The 16,032-nt window shown below is 36.9% G+C and overlaps 3 protein-coding genes across 11 annotated transcripts; 2 read left to right on the top strand and 1 right to left on the bottom strand.

Annotated features, from left to right (window-relative positions):
• The first annotated feature begins 289 nt into the window (after positions 1–289).
• LOC140827507 (glucose-6-phosphate 1-dehydrogenase, cytoplasmic isoform) lies at positions 290–4,580 on the top strand. Of its 2 annotated transcripts, none has more exons than XM_073190220.1 (16): positions 290–433; positions 1,003–1,222; positions 1,426–1,511; positions 1,720–1,774; positions 1,863–2,049; positions 2,224–2,381; positions 2,495–2,563; positions 2,647–2,705; positions 2,882–2,918; positions 3,132–3,203; positions 3,322–3,469; positions 3,568–3,663; positions 3,744–3,814; positions 3,885–4,000; positions 4,108–4,153; positions 4,220–4,580. In XM_073190220.1, the coding sequence occupies exons 2-16, from the start codon at positions 1,052–1,054 to the stop codon at positions 4,385–4,387; spliced, it is 1,539 nt and encodes a 512-aa protein (XP_073046321.1). In that variant the 5' UTR covers positions 290–433; positions 1,003–1,051; the 3' UTR covers positions 4,388–4,580. The 2 variants fall into 2 exon arrangements, with proteins under 2 accessions (XP_073046321.1, XP_073046404.1); XM_073190303.1 differs by having other exon boundaries at positions 317–462.
• An 824-nt stretch (positions 4,581–5,404) lies between these two features.
• LOC140827201 (carbamoyl phosphate synthase small chain, chloroplastic) lies at positions 5,405–9,123 on the bottom strand. Of its 7 annotated transcripts, none has more exons than XM_073189853.1 (11): positions 8,969–9,123; positions 8,698–8,839; positions 8,402–8,534; positions 7,827–7,915; positions 7,684–7,744; positions 7,455–7,522; positions 7,236–7,364; positions 7,044–7,147; positions 6,606–6,953; positions 6,281–6,446; positions 5,405–5,833 (listed from the first exon to the last, which is right to left on the bottom strand). In XM_073189853.1, the coding sequence occupies exons 2-11, from the start codon at positions 8,816–8,818 to the stop codon at positions 5,784–5,786; spliced, it is 1,269 nt and encodes a 422-aa protein (XP_073045954.1). In that variant the 5' UTR covers positions 8,819–8,839; positions 8,969–9,123; the 3' UTR covers positions 5,405–5,783. The 7 variants fall into 7 exon arrangements, with proteins under 7 accessions (XP_073045954.1, XP_073046008.1, XP_073046059.1 ...); XM_073189907.1 differs by having other exon boundaries at positions 8,698–8,836; positions 8,969–9,122; XM_073189958.1 differs by having other exon boundaries at positions 8,973–9,122.
• Positions 9,124–9,666: 543 nt separating this feature from the next.
• Positions 9,667–14,217, top strand: LOC140827096 (F-box protein SKIP14-like). Of its 2 annotated transcripts, none has more exons than XM_073189782.1 (4): positions 9,667–11,242; positions 11,703–13,003; positions 13,442–13,543; positions 13,822–14,217. In XM_073189782.1, the coding sequence occupies exons 1-2, from the start codon at positions 10,376–10,378 to the stop codon at positions 12,249–12,251; spliced, it is 1,416 nt and encodes a 471-aa protein (XP_073045883.1). In that variant the 5' UTR covers positions 9,667–10,375; the 3' UTR covers positions 12,252–13,003; positions 13,442–13,543; positions 13,822–14,217. The 2 variants fall into 2 exon arrangements, with proteins under 2 accessions (XP_073045883.1, XP_073045830.1); XM_073189729.1 differs by having other exon boundaries at positions 13,442–13,595.
• Positions 14,218–16,032: the final 1,815 nt, after the last annotated feature.

The raw sequence follows: 16,032 nt of genomic DNA, 5'->3' as shown, positions 1-16,032 counted from the left end.
ATAACATGTGTGATTAAAGAATGATTAACCAGCCTAATCCAGATTTGGCCCACTTGATACATTTTATCCCTCGTGCAAGCAATATATTTTTTTTTTTTGTAACGACTCAGCTAAAAAATTATCGAAAAATCCGATTTATTAAATTATATTCTTGTCTTTGCTAAGCATTGGGTAGCCCATAAAATCCATGTCGAGTCTGATAATATTTCTCTCTTTAATAAATAAAATTGTGTTTAAAAGAAGAAAAAGTCACGTTGACAGACTGTGGAAGTTATTAATACACAACACCCGTTGTTGAGTCAAATTTTGGTAGCACCAAAGAACGTGGTACAGTTCGGTTCATACTGAGAATTCCTCACACATAATATCTACAAATTTAGTCACCTACCCACATTCGATCTCCTCATTTCTGCCAAAGATCGTATCAAGAAAGGTGCTTGTTGCTGTCTCCTTTACTTCTCAGTATGGCCATCCTCATAGATTCAAATTGTTGTCAATTTGTTTCCCCAAGTGCTTTTAGTTTACACTTGCTTGTTTCATTTTCTGTCACCTAATTATTTGTTGTGAAAAGAAAAAGCTATCCTAATTGCTGTTGATTTTGTTTTTCTCGATTTCAATGATCATCTTTTTCTTTCCTTTTCCGTTTTCTTTCTGTAATTTTTGGTTCGATCTGTTGTTCTTATTGGATGCAAATAATGGTCGAATTTTTAAATTTGACTACTTGTGATCATGATCTGAACTTCCTTTGTTAATGGATTTGAGGCATATAATTGCTTGAGTATACCATTGTTTTTGGTTGGTTTTTTCTTTAAATTATGGACATCCATCAAGATGGTGTGATAGTGAAATTTTATTTATTTTTAATTTTCTTTAATGTTTTTTTGAGGATAGTGATCTGAACAGTTATCAGTTTCCAAAGCTTGCTATCTTTATTCTCTTCTAGGGCAGTGAATTGTTATTTTGATCAATTGAATGTTCAACTTTCTAAATGTGCTGGTGCAGGTTAAAAGCTCTAATTCAGCATTATTTTTAGCTCCTGTGAATTGGGAAAATGGCTGGTGAGTGGCACTGTGAAAAAAGAACTCTTTCTAAGTATGAATCTTTTCCGAGAGAGAACGAGAATGTGTCTGAGACTGGGTGTCTTTCAATCATTGTTCTGGGTGCCTCTGGTGATCTTGCTAAAAAGAAGACATTTCCTGCACTCTTTAATCTTTACCGGCAGGTAACTGTTGGTTATGCTTATTCCATAAATATATTTACTCCTTGCATGGTTTGGTATTTTCTTTTTTGAACGAAATATGCCTTAAATTAGTGAGAGATATATTCCTTTTATCTTCACCTCACATAGTGTAATAAAAATACGCTGGTGTTTGGTTAAATTTTTTTCCCACTCAAGGTGATTTTGTACTTAACTGAAATATTCAGGGATTTTTGCAATCGAATGAAGTTCACATTTTTGGCTATGCAAGGACCATGATCTCTGATGGTGAATTAAGAGATCGAATTCAAGGGTATGAATGAACGATGTCTGTATTAATTACTGAAGGAGATACTTTCTGGTTTGTTGGGATGTATACTTGGCAAGTCTGAAGCTGAAGACTGAAAATCATGCACTTTTTCGCCTGATTGAAGTTATTGATAATTCTACTATAAACACTTATTTGTCTTGTTCCTGTTTGTAAATTATTCTGCTTCGGATAAACATACCTTTTTCTATAGATATCTTCCTAGAGGAAAAGAAAGGACAGAAGACGTTTCAAACTTTCTGCAGTTGGTAAGTGGCTGCTGGTTACCACATATTTATATTTATATCCTTGAAGTATGTATTCTTATCACATGCGAATCTTTGTTTGACATTGTAGATTAAATACGTGAGTGGCTCTTATGATGCTCCAGAAGGCTTTCAAGCATTAGATAAAGCTATATCCGAGCACGAAATATCAAAAAACAGTACGGATGGATCATCTAGGAGGCTTTTCTATTTTGCACTTCCTCCATCTGTATATCCACCAGTCTGTAAAATGATCAAGAACTATGCCATGAATAAGTGTAAGCATATTTTAGCGTAAAGTAGTTTGATTTAGAGTGTTACTATGAAGACGTGGGCTACCTCTGTGATTTGTGCTAACGTCATTACAAGTTTAGGCGACGTCTTAATATTTTGATTCATGTACAATATTAAGTACAAATTCATGTGATTCCTCGATATATATTTATTTTCAGCTGATCTTGGCGGATGGACTCGCATAGTTGTTGAGAAGCCATTTGGAAAGGATTTGGCATCAGCCGAGGAACTGAGCTCCCAGATTGGAGAATTATTTGAGGAACCACAAATTTATCGTATTGATCATTATTTGGGAAAAGAACTGGTGCAAAATTTGGTAATTTATTACTTAAAGTATCTGATGTTATTATCACCCAGTTACTCAGTGCACATATACTGTATTACCAAAAGGGAATCATTTACTTCCACTTGTCTTCTAAATCTTTGCAGCTGGTGCTTCGTTTTGCAAATCGTTTATTTTTACCTCTTTGGAATCGTGACAACATAGCTAATGTTCAGGTCAGTGTTTTAGACAAGATGTTTGGAATTTTTTGCAATCATTCCTTATTTACGTAGATTAAATTTCACTTTTGTTGCTGCAGATAGTGTTTAGAGAAGATTTTGGAACTGAGGGTCGTGGTGGATATTTTGATCAGTATGGGTATGCTTTGCGATTCTGAGTGCTTTAATCATGAAATTAGGTCTCGATAAATGTGTCTTTTGTTATTAGTTGCAATATGGTTGTATATTTTTTGCATTATTCTTTCAGTTTGTACCCGCATCCAAAAAACGAGTAACTTGTGTTTGTTTCTTCTTTTGCTCATTTGAACTTGGCAGCATTATCCGTGACATTATTCAGAACCACCTATTGCAGGTGAGTCTTGTCGATACAGTTCGAATCCTTCTTGAGTGCTAATTCTTTGTAAAATTCCAATTTTCTTTTCTAAATTGTTGATCTCAAATGTGCCATTGTGTTTTTCTCATGTAATAACGTCTGCCATTTTATGAAATCTCACTTGATATTGCATTTGCATTGATAAGATAGGAAAATTTTACTGGCGTGGCTGATTTTTTAATTATTTTTAAGGTTCTTTGCCTTGTTGCTATGGAGAAACCTATTTCCATGAAGCCTGAGCATATACGAGATGAGAAAGTGAAGGTATGTAGCGGTTATTGTTTGCTCATGCAAGATGCCTTGTATTCTTCCATTATTTTGCTCGACTCCCTTAAGCTTTCTACACAAAGAAGAATCATCGAGACACTTGTCTGGAACTTAGGTTCTTCAATCTGTTGTTCCGATCAAAGATGAAGAGGTGGTGCTTGGACAATATGAAGGCTACAAGGATGATCGAACAGTTCCAGACAACTCAAATACTCCTACTTTTGCTACAGTCATTCTACATATTCACAATGAAAGATGGGAAGGTGCGGCGGAGAGTTATTGTTTGACATCTTTCACTTCTTTTGTATGATTAGAAAGTCACAACATGAATTTGGATCTCTTGTACAATGACTCACTGTAGGCGTTCCCTTTATACTAAAGGCTGGGAAAGCTTTAAATTCAAGAAAAGCGGAGATACGGGTTCAATTCAAGGACGTTCCAGGGGACATATTTAAGTGCAAGTACTTGAACTCATACTCCCAACCGAACACCATCTTTTGCTCGCATAAGCCTGATGGAAAACTTTAATTGTTATAGGTCAAAAGCAAGGAAGGAATGAATTTGTAATTCGCCTACAACCTTCTGAGGCCATATACATGAAACTAACAGTAAGTGTAACTTGATATTGAGTTTCATGGAACCCTCGCTGAATCATGCCTTTTGTTTTTTCTTGTCTAGGTGAAGCAGCCTGGGTTGGAAATGTCTACTGCTCAGAGCGAATTAGACTTGTCCTATAACCAGCGGTACCAAGGGGTTGTCATTCCCGAGGCTTATGAACGTCTGATACTTGACACGTATGGTTAAATAAGATGAACGCTATGAAAATTCTGAGAGAAATTGAACTTCTTGTTTTTTTTTAATTCGATTAATTGATAACCAGGCACATGTTTATGTTTTACAGAATCAAAGGTGATCAACAGCATTTTGTCCGCAGAGACGAGCTGAAGGTAACAATAAACTAGTTCTCCTAACTTTTTGGCACCACCATATTGAGAACTCTTGTCCGTCTTCAGGCGGCTTGGGAGATTTTTACGCCCCTTCTGCATCGAGTAGATGATGGAAAGATCAAGTCCCTTCCGTACAAGCCCGGAAGCAGAGGCCCCGCAGAAGCAGACGAGCTGCTAGAAAAGGCAGGCTACGTGCAAACACATGGTTATATATGGATTCCCCCAACCTTGTAACCAAGTTTCCAAGCACAGCCGGTGAGCATCAGATTTTGGGGTCCCTGTCGGTTCACTGTGGAATGTATCTGCAATGTGTTATTATGTGTGTTTTGGCGCTTTTTACTTGTTGAATTGAGTAATATACAAAGCTCGGCGTATCTGTACTCAAATGTAATAAAGGTTAATGCAATATAATGGGAAGCTTGATGGACGCATTGTTATGTATGCTAAGTTTGCATTAGCATAGAGTGTCACATTCATTCAAATCAAGAGCACGAGTTTTGTCACCTCGAAGCTCCAACCGTCAGGTTTATTAACTTTTAAGTTGCAGGACCTCACGTAGTATCTGCAAATATCTTTCATCTTTCGTCGGCATGTTTTAAACCATTTTTGAAGATGATCTATATACACGCTTATGCGGTAAACGATTGGAAACTGGCAAAGCTAGGCTGGTTGTTCCACCATTCAAGATTGTTAATATATTCGGAATAATCGTGCCCGGCAACTCTCATCCGTGGAGCAATGCCAAGCAAATATACCTTGATGAGTCAAGACCGTCCGTTGGAGAAAATCCCTCCTATGTAACATCGTTTTCGCGTCAATTAATGGATATGCCAATGTGAGTTTATAATCATTGCATCGTTTGTCACTAGTAAAACTTTATATTTATTTTAATACGCATTTCATTCGAAAAACCAAGGAAAAAGCTTTCGCTTAAGAAAGCTAGTAAAAAGCAATTCAAAATTTTCATTCAACAGTACCATCTAAATTTGATGGAATATCCCATGAATTTAATGAATCGTCGATGTCTTACCCATATATGCTTTGAAGTAAGTTCGATTCCATTTTCTCTGTAGATATCTTTCATCAAAGTTCAAAGACCTCTCAATTTACGCGAACTGTCCTATGCACAACAACACCGCATGTTCCACTTTCTAATGCCAGATAGTTTATTTTCTTTAGAATGGAGCATATCTTGTTCCAGTCAAAGTTCCAACATGGAGCTTCTCTCGATATCGATCGGTAAAATGGAGCTGATTGAAGTATGGTAATCCATTACTTCTAAACATGTACCAGAGCTTGGGTTCTAACCAAGCAACAAACATGGCTCATTACAATCACATTCCATCACCAACAAATTGAATCACAAAGCAGTGCGTAAGTTCCACGTAAGACACGGTTTGAAAACTCGTGTCTGAATGAGCATCTCACTCATTTAAAGATTAACGAAAGACACTAATTTTTGCATTTAATTGTTATTTCTCGTTTCCGTGTCCAAGATATCTGAAGCAGCAACTTCAGGCACAGATGTCATCTATCATCTTTCTTCACCATCAAACCAACCAACAGCCAATCAGGGCAACCGTTTAACATATCTCCATTGGCAACAGTTTCAAAATTGCGTCCGACTTTATTATACACTTGGCTTTTCTTGCTTCATAAGATGTATGAATTCACCAAATACTGAGCAAGAATAAGTTAATTAGCACAAGATACATGCAAAATTGGAAAGAAAATTTTTTTCAAGGAAAAGCATTACTACGGCAGAATATATATGTCCATCAACAAACGATAACCTGGCAAAGTCAAAAAGATCAGACTCAAACAAGACATTGCCATTGATTGATCTTTTTTAAGTCATTCAAGCATCCCGGCCCCAGAAAAGGGGCAGGGGTGACGACAGAGCTAAATGCACTTAAAGTGGTCATGTATAACATCATGGAAAATGTAACAAATGGTTTTTGTAAAACTTATAAAGGATGTAAAATCTGCAGTCAGGTGTGGGATGGCATATATCAGCATGGCATATCCGTTACAAAATGATTAACAAATGATTGCTTTTAGAATTTACACAACCATCAATGCAAGCATGCATAATTTAAAATTAGTTTAAAAGAAATAAAGATATACCAAGATCTGAATCATGGGGCCCAGGAGAAGCTTCAGGGTGGTATTGAAGCGACATAAGCTTTTGCTGAGAAAATGCGAGCCCAGCACAGCTTCCATCATTGAGATTGACATGAGTTACCTCCACGCCCTCAGGAAGTGACTCAGGGTCCACGGCATAGTTGTGATTCTACAGAACACAAATACATTAGAAGATATGATGAAGCATAAATTGGTCATGGATGTGTTCTAGTCCCCCAAAAGGAAAGAGAGAGAATGCGAAAAAGAGTGAGTTCAAGGTCCAATATCACTACATAGATTCTGGAAAACATCTCGTAAGTGAACTAACCTGGGCACTAATCTCAACACGGCCATTTCGAAGATTCCGGACAGGATGATTTCCTCCATGGTGACCAAACTTCATCTTGAAGGTTTTACCCCCCAATGCTTGACCAAGCAACTGGTGACCCATGCAAATGCCAAAAACAGGAACTTTTCCAATTATTTCCTTGACGGTTTCAACAGCATAAGGAACAGCAGATGGGTCTCCTGGACCGTTACTAAAAAGGACACCATCTGGTTTCATCTTCAGGGTTTCAGATGCAGGCCATGCTGAAGGAACCACTGTGATTTGACAACCATAGGACGCTAGGCGCCTAAGTATATTATGCTTGATGCCAAAATCATATGCAACAACCTTCATTAAAAATGAACATGATCATCGGTGACTATGTCATTAGAATACATTTTCTTTGAAATAAATACGCAGTCAACACAGGAGACTAACTCGAAAAGTTTCTTGATCCCTTTGGTTGAAATCCCACTCTAGATCTGTTTTATCAACCCATTCATAAGGCTCCTTACAGGAGACACCACTAATCAAATCCACGCCTGTATAATTGTATCATAAGCCTCAGCATATTAAATCATACCATAATTATCTGAAATCATCCAATAATTCGCAAGTCAACTAAATTACCAACTATATCCCACGTTCGAGACATTTCCAGGAGTTCTTCATCAGTATAAGATTTTTCTGTACTCAAAACACCAATAAGGCTGCCATCTTGCCTCAATCTACGGGTAATTGCACGAGTGTCAACATCATCTGTAGTACAACACAAGAAAATCGTAAAAAAGAATGATGCCATACAAGGCCTATCACCAGCAACTCAACCTTGTGAAAATATTAACTAACATATTCCCATAATGTTCCTGGATGCAAAATAATCTCCGAGTGCCTCAGTGCATCTCCAGTTTGAGGTGCTGAAGTTTGTTGTACATCAAATACAAAAGAACGAAACATGCAAGGTTAGAGGATAAAAAAAGCAATGAGCAAAAGACCCAAAAAGGATAAATGCGCATTTAAGATCAAAGCTTAGTATAAAAAAAATTCATGATTAATCAAAATAAGTATAAGGGGCAACCTGATACTCAAACTTCTGATAATCAGTCCTCCTAGAAAGCATTTTCTTGATTCTTCATCCTCTGTCAATAAAGTCCCAATTATTCAGAACAAACGATTTCAAAGCATAGTTTTGACAAGTTTTAAAACAAGATATCCACTGACCAAAATTGACACCAGTGTTGCCAATATGTGGATTAGTCATCAGAACAAACTGACCAGCATAACTGGGATCTGTAAGGATTTCTTGATACCTGCAATGTGTGAAAAACGTTATATTGCTGCAAAAATACATAACAGATGATAATTATTAATCCGTTCAAACAAAATCTCATGTCAGTTCACAAATGTTAAAAGGACGAGAAAGGGCCAGAACTGACAAATTCCCATAGCAAGAAAAACGAGGCATATAAACAGCAGGGAAAAACAACTCTCCAAGACACGCAGATTAAGTCAACTTTACAAGATAATGGGCAACGAATAAGAGTAACAAACAACTGAAATTACTGAGATCCTACAATTACAAAAAAAATAGAAGATGTTTAAACATCGGCACATACCAGATAAGATTTTAATTACCAAATATTATAACCAATAATATAGACAAATATTAGTATAAAACTAATCAAGAAATGATAATCGCCTGAGGCCTGTCATTGACCCTCTTCATGGTAAATAAAAACTCAGATAACCATGAATAGAAACAGCAGCAACAACACTTAAAGCGCTGATATATTTACCCTGTTAATGATGTATTAAAGACGACTTCACCAACTTGGGTTCCAGAAGCACCGAACGACTTCGCCGGCCATATCGAACCATCCTCCAGCACCAGCCTTGCATCTGCCACCTTCCACGGCCTCTCCCCAGATCCTAAATGCAATTCAATAACAAATCATACTCGCTTAGTAGATATACATAATATTTACAGGCATCTATAGTAATAAAGAAGATAATTTCACCACTCGGATATTTTCAACGATTACTACATGAATTTCGCCCGGAAACACAGACAGCATATAAAATTCATACATACCAGTAGGTGAAATTCTGGGGTTAGACAAATTAACGGAGTGGCAACTGACAGTAAAGGTTCCAACTTTTGGCGAATGCAGGAGATGAGGTTTATAGCACAACAGAAACTGAATAGCCGCCATTGCCAGTACACAATGCCTCTGCTACAAAAGTAAAAAGGGCGAGATCGATACCATGAGGACAGACACTTAGACTTCGATCACACAATAGGAGCATATTTCACACTAGAACTTTCAATTTCAAACTAAAAAAAATACTGTAAGATCAAATACCGACGAGGAGATTACTACAGAAATGACGTGAGAGCGGTGTTCGACGATGCAGAGGACCCCGGCGGCAAGAAGGCTGAGCTACGGGTCGTTGGGATACAAAACCTACAAGCAGGTGAACTAAATGGGCTGGACTCCACCCTTGGATTCAGTATTATTTTAAATAATTATATGATTCAAAACCCAAATTTATATTACATAAATAAATATCTTTAGTAAATTTTATATAAAATTATAAATAATTATATTGATGATATTCATGATTATTTTTTTTATACTTTGTAATTATTTTTTAGATGGTATGTGTGTGTGTGTTTTTTTTTAAAAAAATAATGATATAATTATATTAGATATTTTTATAGTTTGTAGATATAATATATGAATTTTTAAAATTTGAAAAACGCGGTGGTGATAATTATTGTTAAATTATAAATTTGCACGTGAAATTTCAAAATTATAGGAAAATTTTGATTTTAAAAATCCAATGTTGACTATTTATTGGTGATTAGTATAATAATGTAATCACTCTAAGTTTCTAAACACTTAAAATTTAATAATTAATAGATCTTTATAAGATGATGATGATGATCTGATTATTAACTTTCAAATTAGCAAAGAGTAATATTTTTTTAATAGAAAATAAAATATTAGAGCTCGAAGATTTAGGATATTGATGAGGTCGTAGTTTATTAGGAGTGAAAACATATTTCACAACACAAAAAATCCCCTCTGATTTCTCCCACCACGCGTCTCTCTCTCGCAATCTTCTAGTTTTACTTGATCCTGTTCGGCTGTTCCCTTCCCATTTTTGGTTTGGTCTCTCTGTTACAATCCCGATTTATACAGGACACTTAATGCTTACACACACGTTTATGAACAATAATTCTTCAAACTATTTCCCAAAAACTGCATTTTTGCGTGATCTGGAGGAGCCATTTGTTTGCTGTTATTGTAGGGAACAGGCTCAGGTTCCAATCATTGTCTCCGCATCTCTATCCGATTCAGATTTCCTTTTTAAATCTTTTCTTTATAATAATCCGGTGCTGTTCTTTTATACGTGAGCTGTGTTTTCTATCCGAATAAGCTCTGCTCGGGGCACAAATTTGTTATTCATTGAACCCTTGTTTTATTTTCTCGATATTTTCAATCCTTGCACGTGTATGTTTCTATTGTTAGCACAGGGAAGCTGGGTTATGGAAAGTTTTGATTTTTCTGCAGGTGGTTGAATTTTTGGTTTGGAGGAAAACTGTAGCCCTTTTGCCTTTGGGGATCTTGGTGTTTTTTTTTGTTTGTGAGGATCTTGTGTTTCTTTTGGATATTTTGCCTTTGGGGATCTTGGTGTTTTTTTTGTTTGCGAGGATCTTGTGTTTCTTTTGGATATTTTGTTTGTAGTTAATTGTTGAAGCAGCAATGGTGTTGAATCAAGAAAACAATACAGTTCTTGGCGTGAAGTTTGATAGTGGCTGTTCCAAGGAGGAATGTTCAGATGTGGTGGGAAAAATTTATAAATCTGAGAAAGGTCATGAAGATATTGTTCATGTGTTGCCTAATGATCCCTTTGGTATGGAATTTAGCAAGGGCTTAACCGACGATGCCAACGTCATGGACTTTAATTTTAGTTTGCCTAAGGATCCCTTTGGTATGAATTTTGGTATAGAGACCACAGTTTCCACTTTTAATGATTGGATAGAGGATTTTGGCTTAAAAACTCGTGCCCTTGATATCAATGAAGAGGGTAATGAGGATGATGATGAAAAAATCGGGGAGCTTAATTTAGTGTGGGCAAGCTCTATGCAATTTGAACTAGAGGAAGGAGAGAACGAGAATGTTGATGGGAATGAAACTGATTTGGGGATCCACTCCATGGATGAGTCAACATTTGATAAATGCCATCTGATGGTTGGCAATGCAAAGGAATTGATGTGTTTTGGTTTTGAAAAGTATCAGAAAGAGCATGTGAAAATTTCTTGTAGTGAAGCTGAGGCAGGTGCTCCACCAGATGCTTTGTTCTTCGCCCTTGGTTATCTTGGTGTTTGGGACCTTCTCTCTGTTGAAAGGGTTTGCAAATCTTTGCGTGACGCAGTCCAGGATGACCCTCTTCTTTGGAGGAAAATTCAAATAGATTATCCATTGAGTTTTAAGATCTTCGACGATGTTCTTCTTCGATTAACAAATAGAGCACAAGGTTCTCTTCACAGCTTGAGCCTTATCAATTGCAGAGAGATAACAAATATTGGTCTTAAGCATATACTTGAAAGCAATTTGAGATTGACAAAGGTCAGTTTATTGCACCTGGGATATGTATTCCCGCTCATTTATATGTATTTTCTTTTGTTACCAACCATGTGACGTATTGTTTAGAAGACAGTGAGTTGGCTATTTATATTGATTATTTGGACCATTTTCTGTCAAACTATTATCGGGGATCACATAAGTTTCATCATCTCATTTAACAAAACTATTTTTATTTAACATCATGATGATTGATGGCACATGTATACTGATGGCTAAGAAGTGGCAGTGTTGATACTCATAGTGACTTGAATTTATTATAGTTTTCTTCCCAAACTATTCTGCATCTCTGGGAGATTGTACAATATGTTATTGCCACTAATCAAATTTCTGATCTGAGAGTATCCATTTGGAGTTTTCTCTGACGTCTCGTTTCATTTTATCATCCATGTTTTATTGCCAGTAAATGTCACCTGACATGTATCTTTTCACGTTGCTTCTACAGTTAAGTGTGCGTGGTTGCACCAATCTCAATGTTGACTTAATGTTGGAAGATTTAAGGATCTTCAATTCTCTTGGCATGCCAGGTATTAAGCATCTCAGAATCAGTGATCATTCTGGTATAATGAATCATCACTTAAAAGAATTCAAGCTTTTGTTAGGGGTGGAAAATGAAAAAATGGCCGGAAGCTATAAACCAAGATTATTCCGTGAAGGAGAGAGATATCTCTCATTAGATGATGAACGTGCAATTGACATAGAACTGTGCCCAAGATGCCATCAAGTGAGACAGGTCTATGATTGCCCGTTAAAGAGTTGCCAAGCTAAGCTCGACTCCACGCAAGCTTGCAAAGCTTGCATAGCATGTGTTGATCGTTGTATTAAATGTGGATGCTGCTTGGATAATACAGATTATGAAGAGACATTTTACCTGGATTTAATTTGTTTGGACTGTTTGACCCAACTTTTAGATTGCCAGGGTAGAATGAGGTTATTGCCAACACACACTTACTTCGATCGTAAGACAGGTTACCATATTGTCTTCTGTGGCTGAATAAACTCTCTCGGGGTTATCCTCACAGGTGGTTGAATTCTAATTCAGCCTAGGCTTTGTACCCAATGATATAGCACTCAATGAATCAGTACAACTTCGTGTAACCATTTGTTCCAACACTTTGCATGAAAGTTTTCACATCAAATTGGAAAGCGTAGGTTTGTTGAGATAGGATGGCTTACATGCAAATTATGGTGGTGTTGGATTGGGTATTTGGCGAACTTCCGCTTAAGCACATGCTTGTGTATGGTTACATTGAGTCGCTTAAACTGGAAAGTGAGCGGCCAAGTATGGAGGAAATTGAATGGTCATTGTTGTGACGATGTGTGAATGTTTGTTTGAAGGTGTTTGGGCTTGAGCTCATGCTGCAAAAAAGTTACTGGTACTGGAAGTGTACCACCCTTTTTATGTCGTGTATTTGACTCAGTAAATACAATCTTGTCATGTGGTTGTCGCTCTCAACTACTTTGTGATAAAACGACTCAGGATGACAACGAGTCTTGTCGTCGTCGAGGTGATCAGACAGCAAATCGATACGTGTTGGCTACCACTCGGAATAAATTTCTGTGTCTATGGTTCTGAAAGTGCATCTTATTTGTTCAGAATTTTTAACCCGGTAATCCTTCTGCCATGGAAGCAAATGATTGGGTTTCTGCATTTGTTGGGGATGAATTGCAAGCTTTCTTGGTCCTGGAATGGCCAATGTTATTCTATATGTTGGCTATAACAACTTTTATATTATTGTAATTAAGGTTAGTTTTGTGCATAATTTTGGTTTTTTATTTCATGGTATTTGATGATTTGAAATGAATTTAATTGTTTTATTTGTTCTAATTACAACCTCCTTACTTGATTTTCTTGTGTATGACGAAGGTTTAAATTTGTATCTTTTATATATTATTATATTTTTTAGCTGGGGAGGGTCATCAACTTTAAATTTGTATTTCAAGTTTTGTTTTCCGTGGTAAAGATTTTTCTCTTGTGAAATTCTAGCATTGAGGCAATTTTATTAAATTGATTTTGAATAAAAAAATTAGGTTCATGAAGTTTTATTAAATGCGTAACTGGATTTATGCATAAAAATTTTCGTCTTTTCCCTAATTGTTTTGAGTTTAATTTGATATTTTAGCTGTTTATTTATTGTTTTTTTAAATTGATTATTAAAAATAATTTTCTGGTTAAAATTTCAGATTGCCCCAGGCCAGAATCTGAATCAGCTGGAAAATCTGATTCTTGTGAAGGATGCCCTAACCAGGAGGCTTGCACTACTTCTCCGAAAGGACCCGACCTAGGTCTTTTTTCAATGGATTCTAAATAATAGCTCGAGTTTCTGCCTTTTTTTGTGTAATTTGTAATGTTTAATTTCTTCTATCGGATTGTTGGTAATATTTTTTTTTAATACTGGTGTCATTAAAATCAATGCCTGATTTTTCCCGTAATCATACATTCATACCAATGCTAAAATATGAAAAAGCCAATGCCTTTTGTATTGTGTTCTTACTGGTTAGTTACACATGCCTGGAGTTATCGAATCTGTGCTTTTGATTTACTCTTGACATTGTATCTGCAGACTTGGTCGCCTTAGCAGCTAGGGATTATCAGGTAGGTCTTCTTGATATTGATATTTGTGGTCCAAGCACCCCGAAGATGCTCGGTCTTGAAGGGTAACAGATTCATCAGAGTAACCTTGGTTGGTCTCCTGTTTATGTTGAGTCTAACCTTGGGGTCATGCCTGTCGGTTTCATGCTCCCCGAGTCTGATGAGGCTGTCATATGGAGAAGGCCGCGAAAGAATGGACTCATAAAGCAATTCCTGAAGGATCTGTACTGGGGTGAGCTTAATTTTCTTGTAGTCGATGCGCCACCTGGGACCTCAGATGAGCATATAATTTCGTTGTCCAGTTCCTCGAGGCAACTGGAATAGATGGTGCTATTATAGTGACCACTCCACAACAGGTATCTCTTATGGAGTTGAGGAAAGAAGTCAGCTTCTGCAGAAAAGTCAGAGTTACCAATTCTTGGAGTCGTGGAGAATGAGTTGTTTGTGTCAACCATCGTTGGATTTCAGATTCGTGAGTTGACAATGCTGGAGAGCAACAAGACATGCCTGAGTGGGCTATTATGTACAGTTGAAGGAGAAGGCACCAGAAATGCTGAATTTGTTTGCACTGAGTGAAGTTTCGACAGCAGTGCTGGTGGTGGCGCAGAGATGTGTCGAGATATGGGGGTTCCCTTTTTCCTGCCTTGAAGGCGATTGTGGAGAAGGTGGTGTCGGAATTGGAGGTATCTAGAATGGAGGATGTAGCGTAAATGTGCGCTGTGCGATGTTATCAGTTGCTTACATGATTAAATTTTTTATTTTTATTTTTCAAAATATTTAATAATATTCAGTAGAGGTTGTGTCAAAAAATTATGCTTCATTTGTGTTCCCAAGTTGAGTAATTGCATGTAATTGATCTATTAGTATGAAATTAGTTTCTCGGACAATGGCTGGTGGAGTAAACTCATGAAAACACTTAATTTTCTAGTGAAGATCCGCCTCAAGTCCGCGCCCGCGGGGACAACTCTAGGGGTGTAAACGAATATATATATATATATATATATTCATGTATTAATATTTTTGATTAACAATTGAGCAATGAAACAAACCACCATTTCTAGTAGTGATTCGAATTATTTGATTTAGTATTTGAAAAGTTCGAATCGAATTCGAACTCGAACCTCAGTTCGAATCGAGTTCGAATCGAAAATAATAAAAATTCGAGTTTCGAATATGTTTATTCGAGCTCGAGCTCGAATATTGAAAATTTCTTAAAATTCGATTCGATTCGTTTATAGCCCTAGACAACTCCCATCTTGATGACTGTTTTCTTCATCATCAGGCGGTGTCATCATCCAGTACTCTGTCACATTATCAGTCCGTCAATAGATGGTTTTCTTCATCATCAAAATTTGATCAAATAATATTTTGTATTAGTCTTGTAGAGGAAAGCTGGTGTCATCATCCAGTACTCTGCCACATTACCAATCCATCAATAGATGGTTTTCCTCATCATCAGAATTTGGTTTCATCATCCACTCGATCAAATAATATTTTGTATTCGTCTTGTAGAGGAAAGTTTCTGCTAGTTCTTTGTTATATTTCTCATATAGAGAATAACAAGTTTTAAGTGCCTCTGTGTAATTCTTTCCGACCTTCACATGTGCATCTTCGGCTTCTTTGAATTTGTTGTGGGCGTCCATTACCAGGATGATAATCTTGTCTTGGGATACAACTTCATCGAATATCCGCGTCTTTCCAGAAAACGAAGGCATGACTCCATCGATATAAATCTGGAAAAGAAATTTCAACCATTCAAAGTGTTTTTCAGCTTCAAATTTCTTCTCCACCATTGCATGAAATGCTTCGCTGCACTTCTTTTTGGCTTCATTGTACTCTGCCGGAATATCGAGGTTTTTGGCGAGATTTAAATGAGTCAATACTTTCACTCTCATCTTCATAAGGATTTTTCTCGGAACCGCCATAGCTAGTCAATACTTTAACTCTCGCTTTTCTTGTGATGAGTCGTGGAAAGATATGGACTGTATCTATAGCCCCTATCCTGTCGAAGCGACACTTGAGATTTGTCATGAACATTTGGTTCTTCTTATTTTTAAGAGAAATAGGAGGAGAGCAGGTGAGAAAAATGGTGGCAGACATCTCCTTATCCGGTAGAGTGTTGTTCTGTTTTGAGTAGCATATTTTGTGAGGAGTGTGTGTTTGTTTAATGTGTACTTTATTA

The sequence above is a fragment of the Primulina eburnea genome, chromosome 1 (assembly GCF_022965805.1).
Source record: "Primulina eburnea isolate SZY01 chromosome 1, ASM2296580v1, whole genome shotgun sequence".
In the NCBI taxonomy this organism is placed as follows: domain Eukaryota; kingdom Viridiplantae; phylum Streptophyta; class Magnoliopsida; order Lamiales; family Gesneriaceae; genus Primulina; species Primulina eburnea.
Note: the sequence above shows the minus strand (reverse complement) of the source record. Positions and strands in the feature narration are given on the sequence as shown.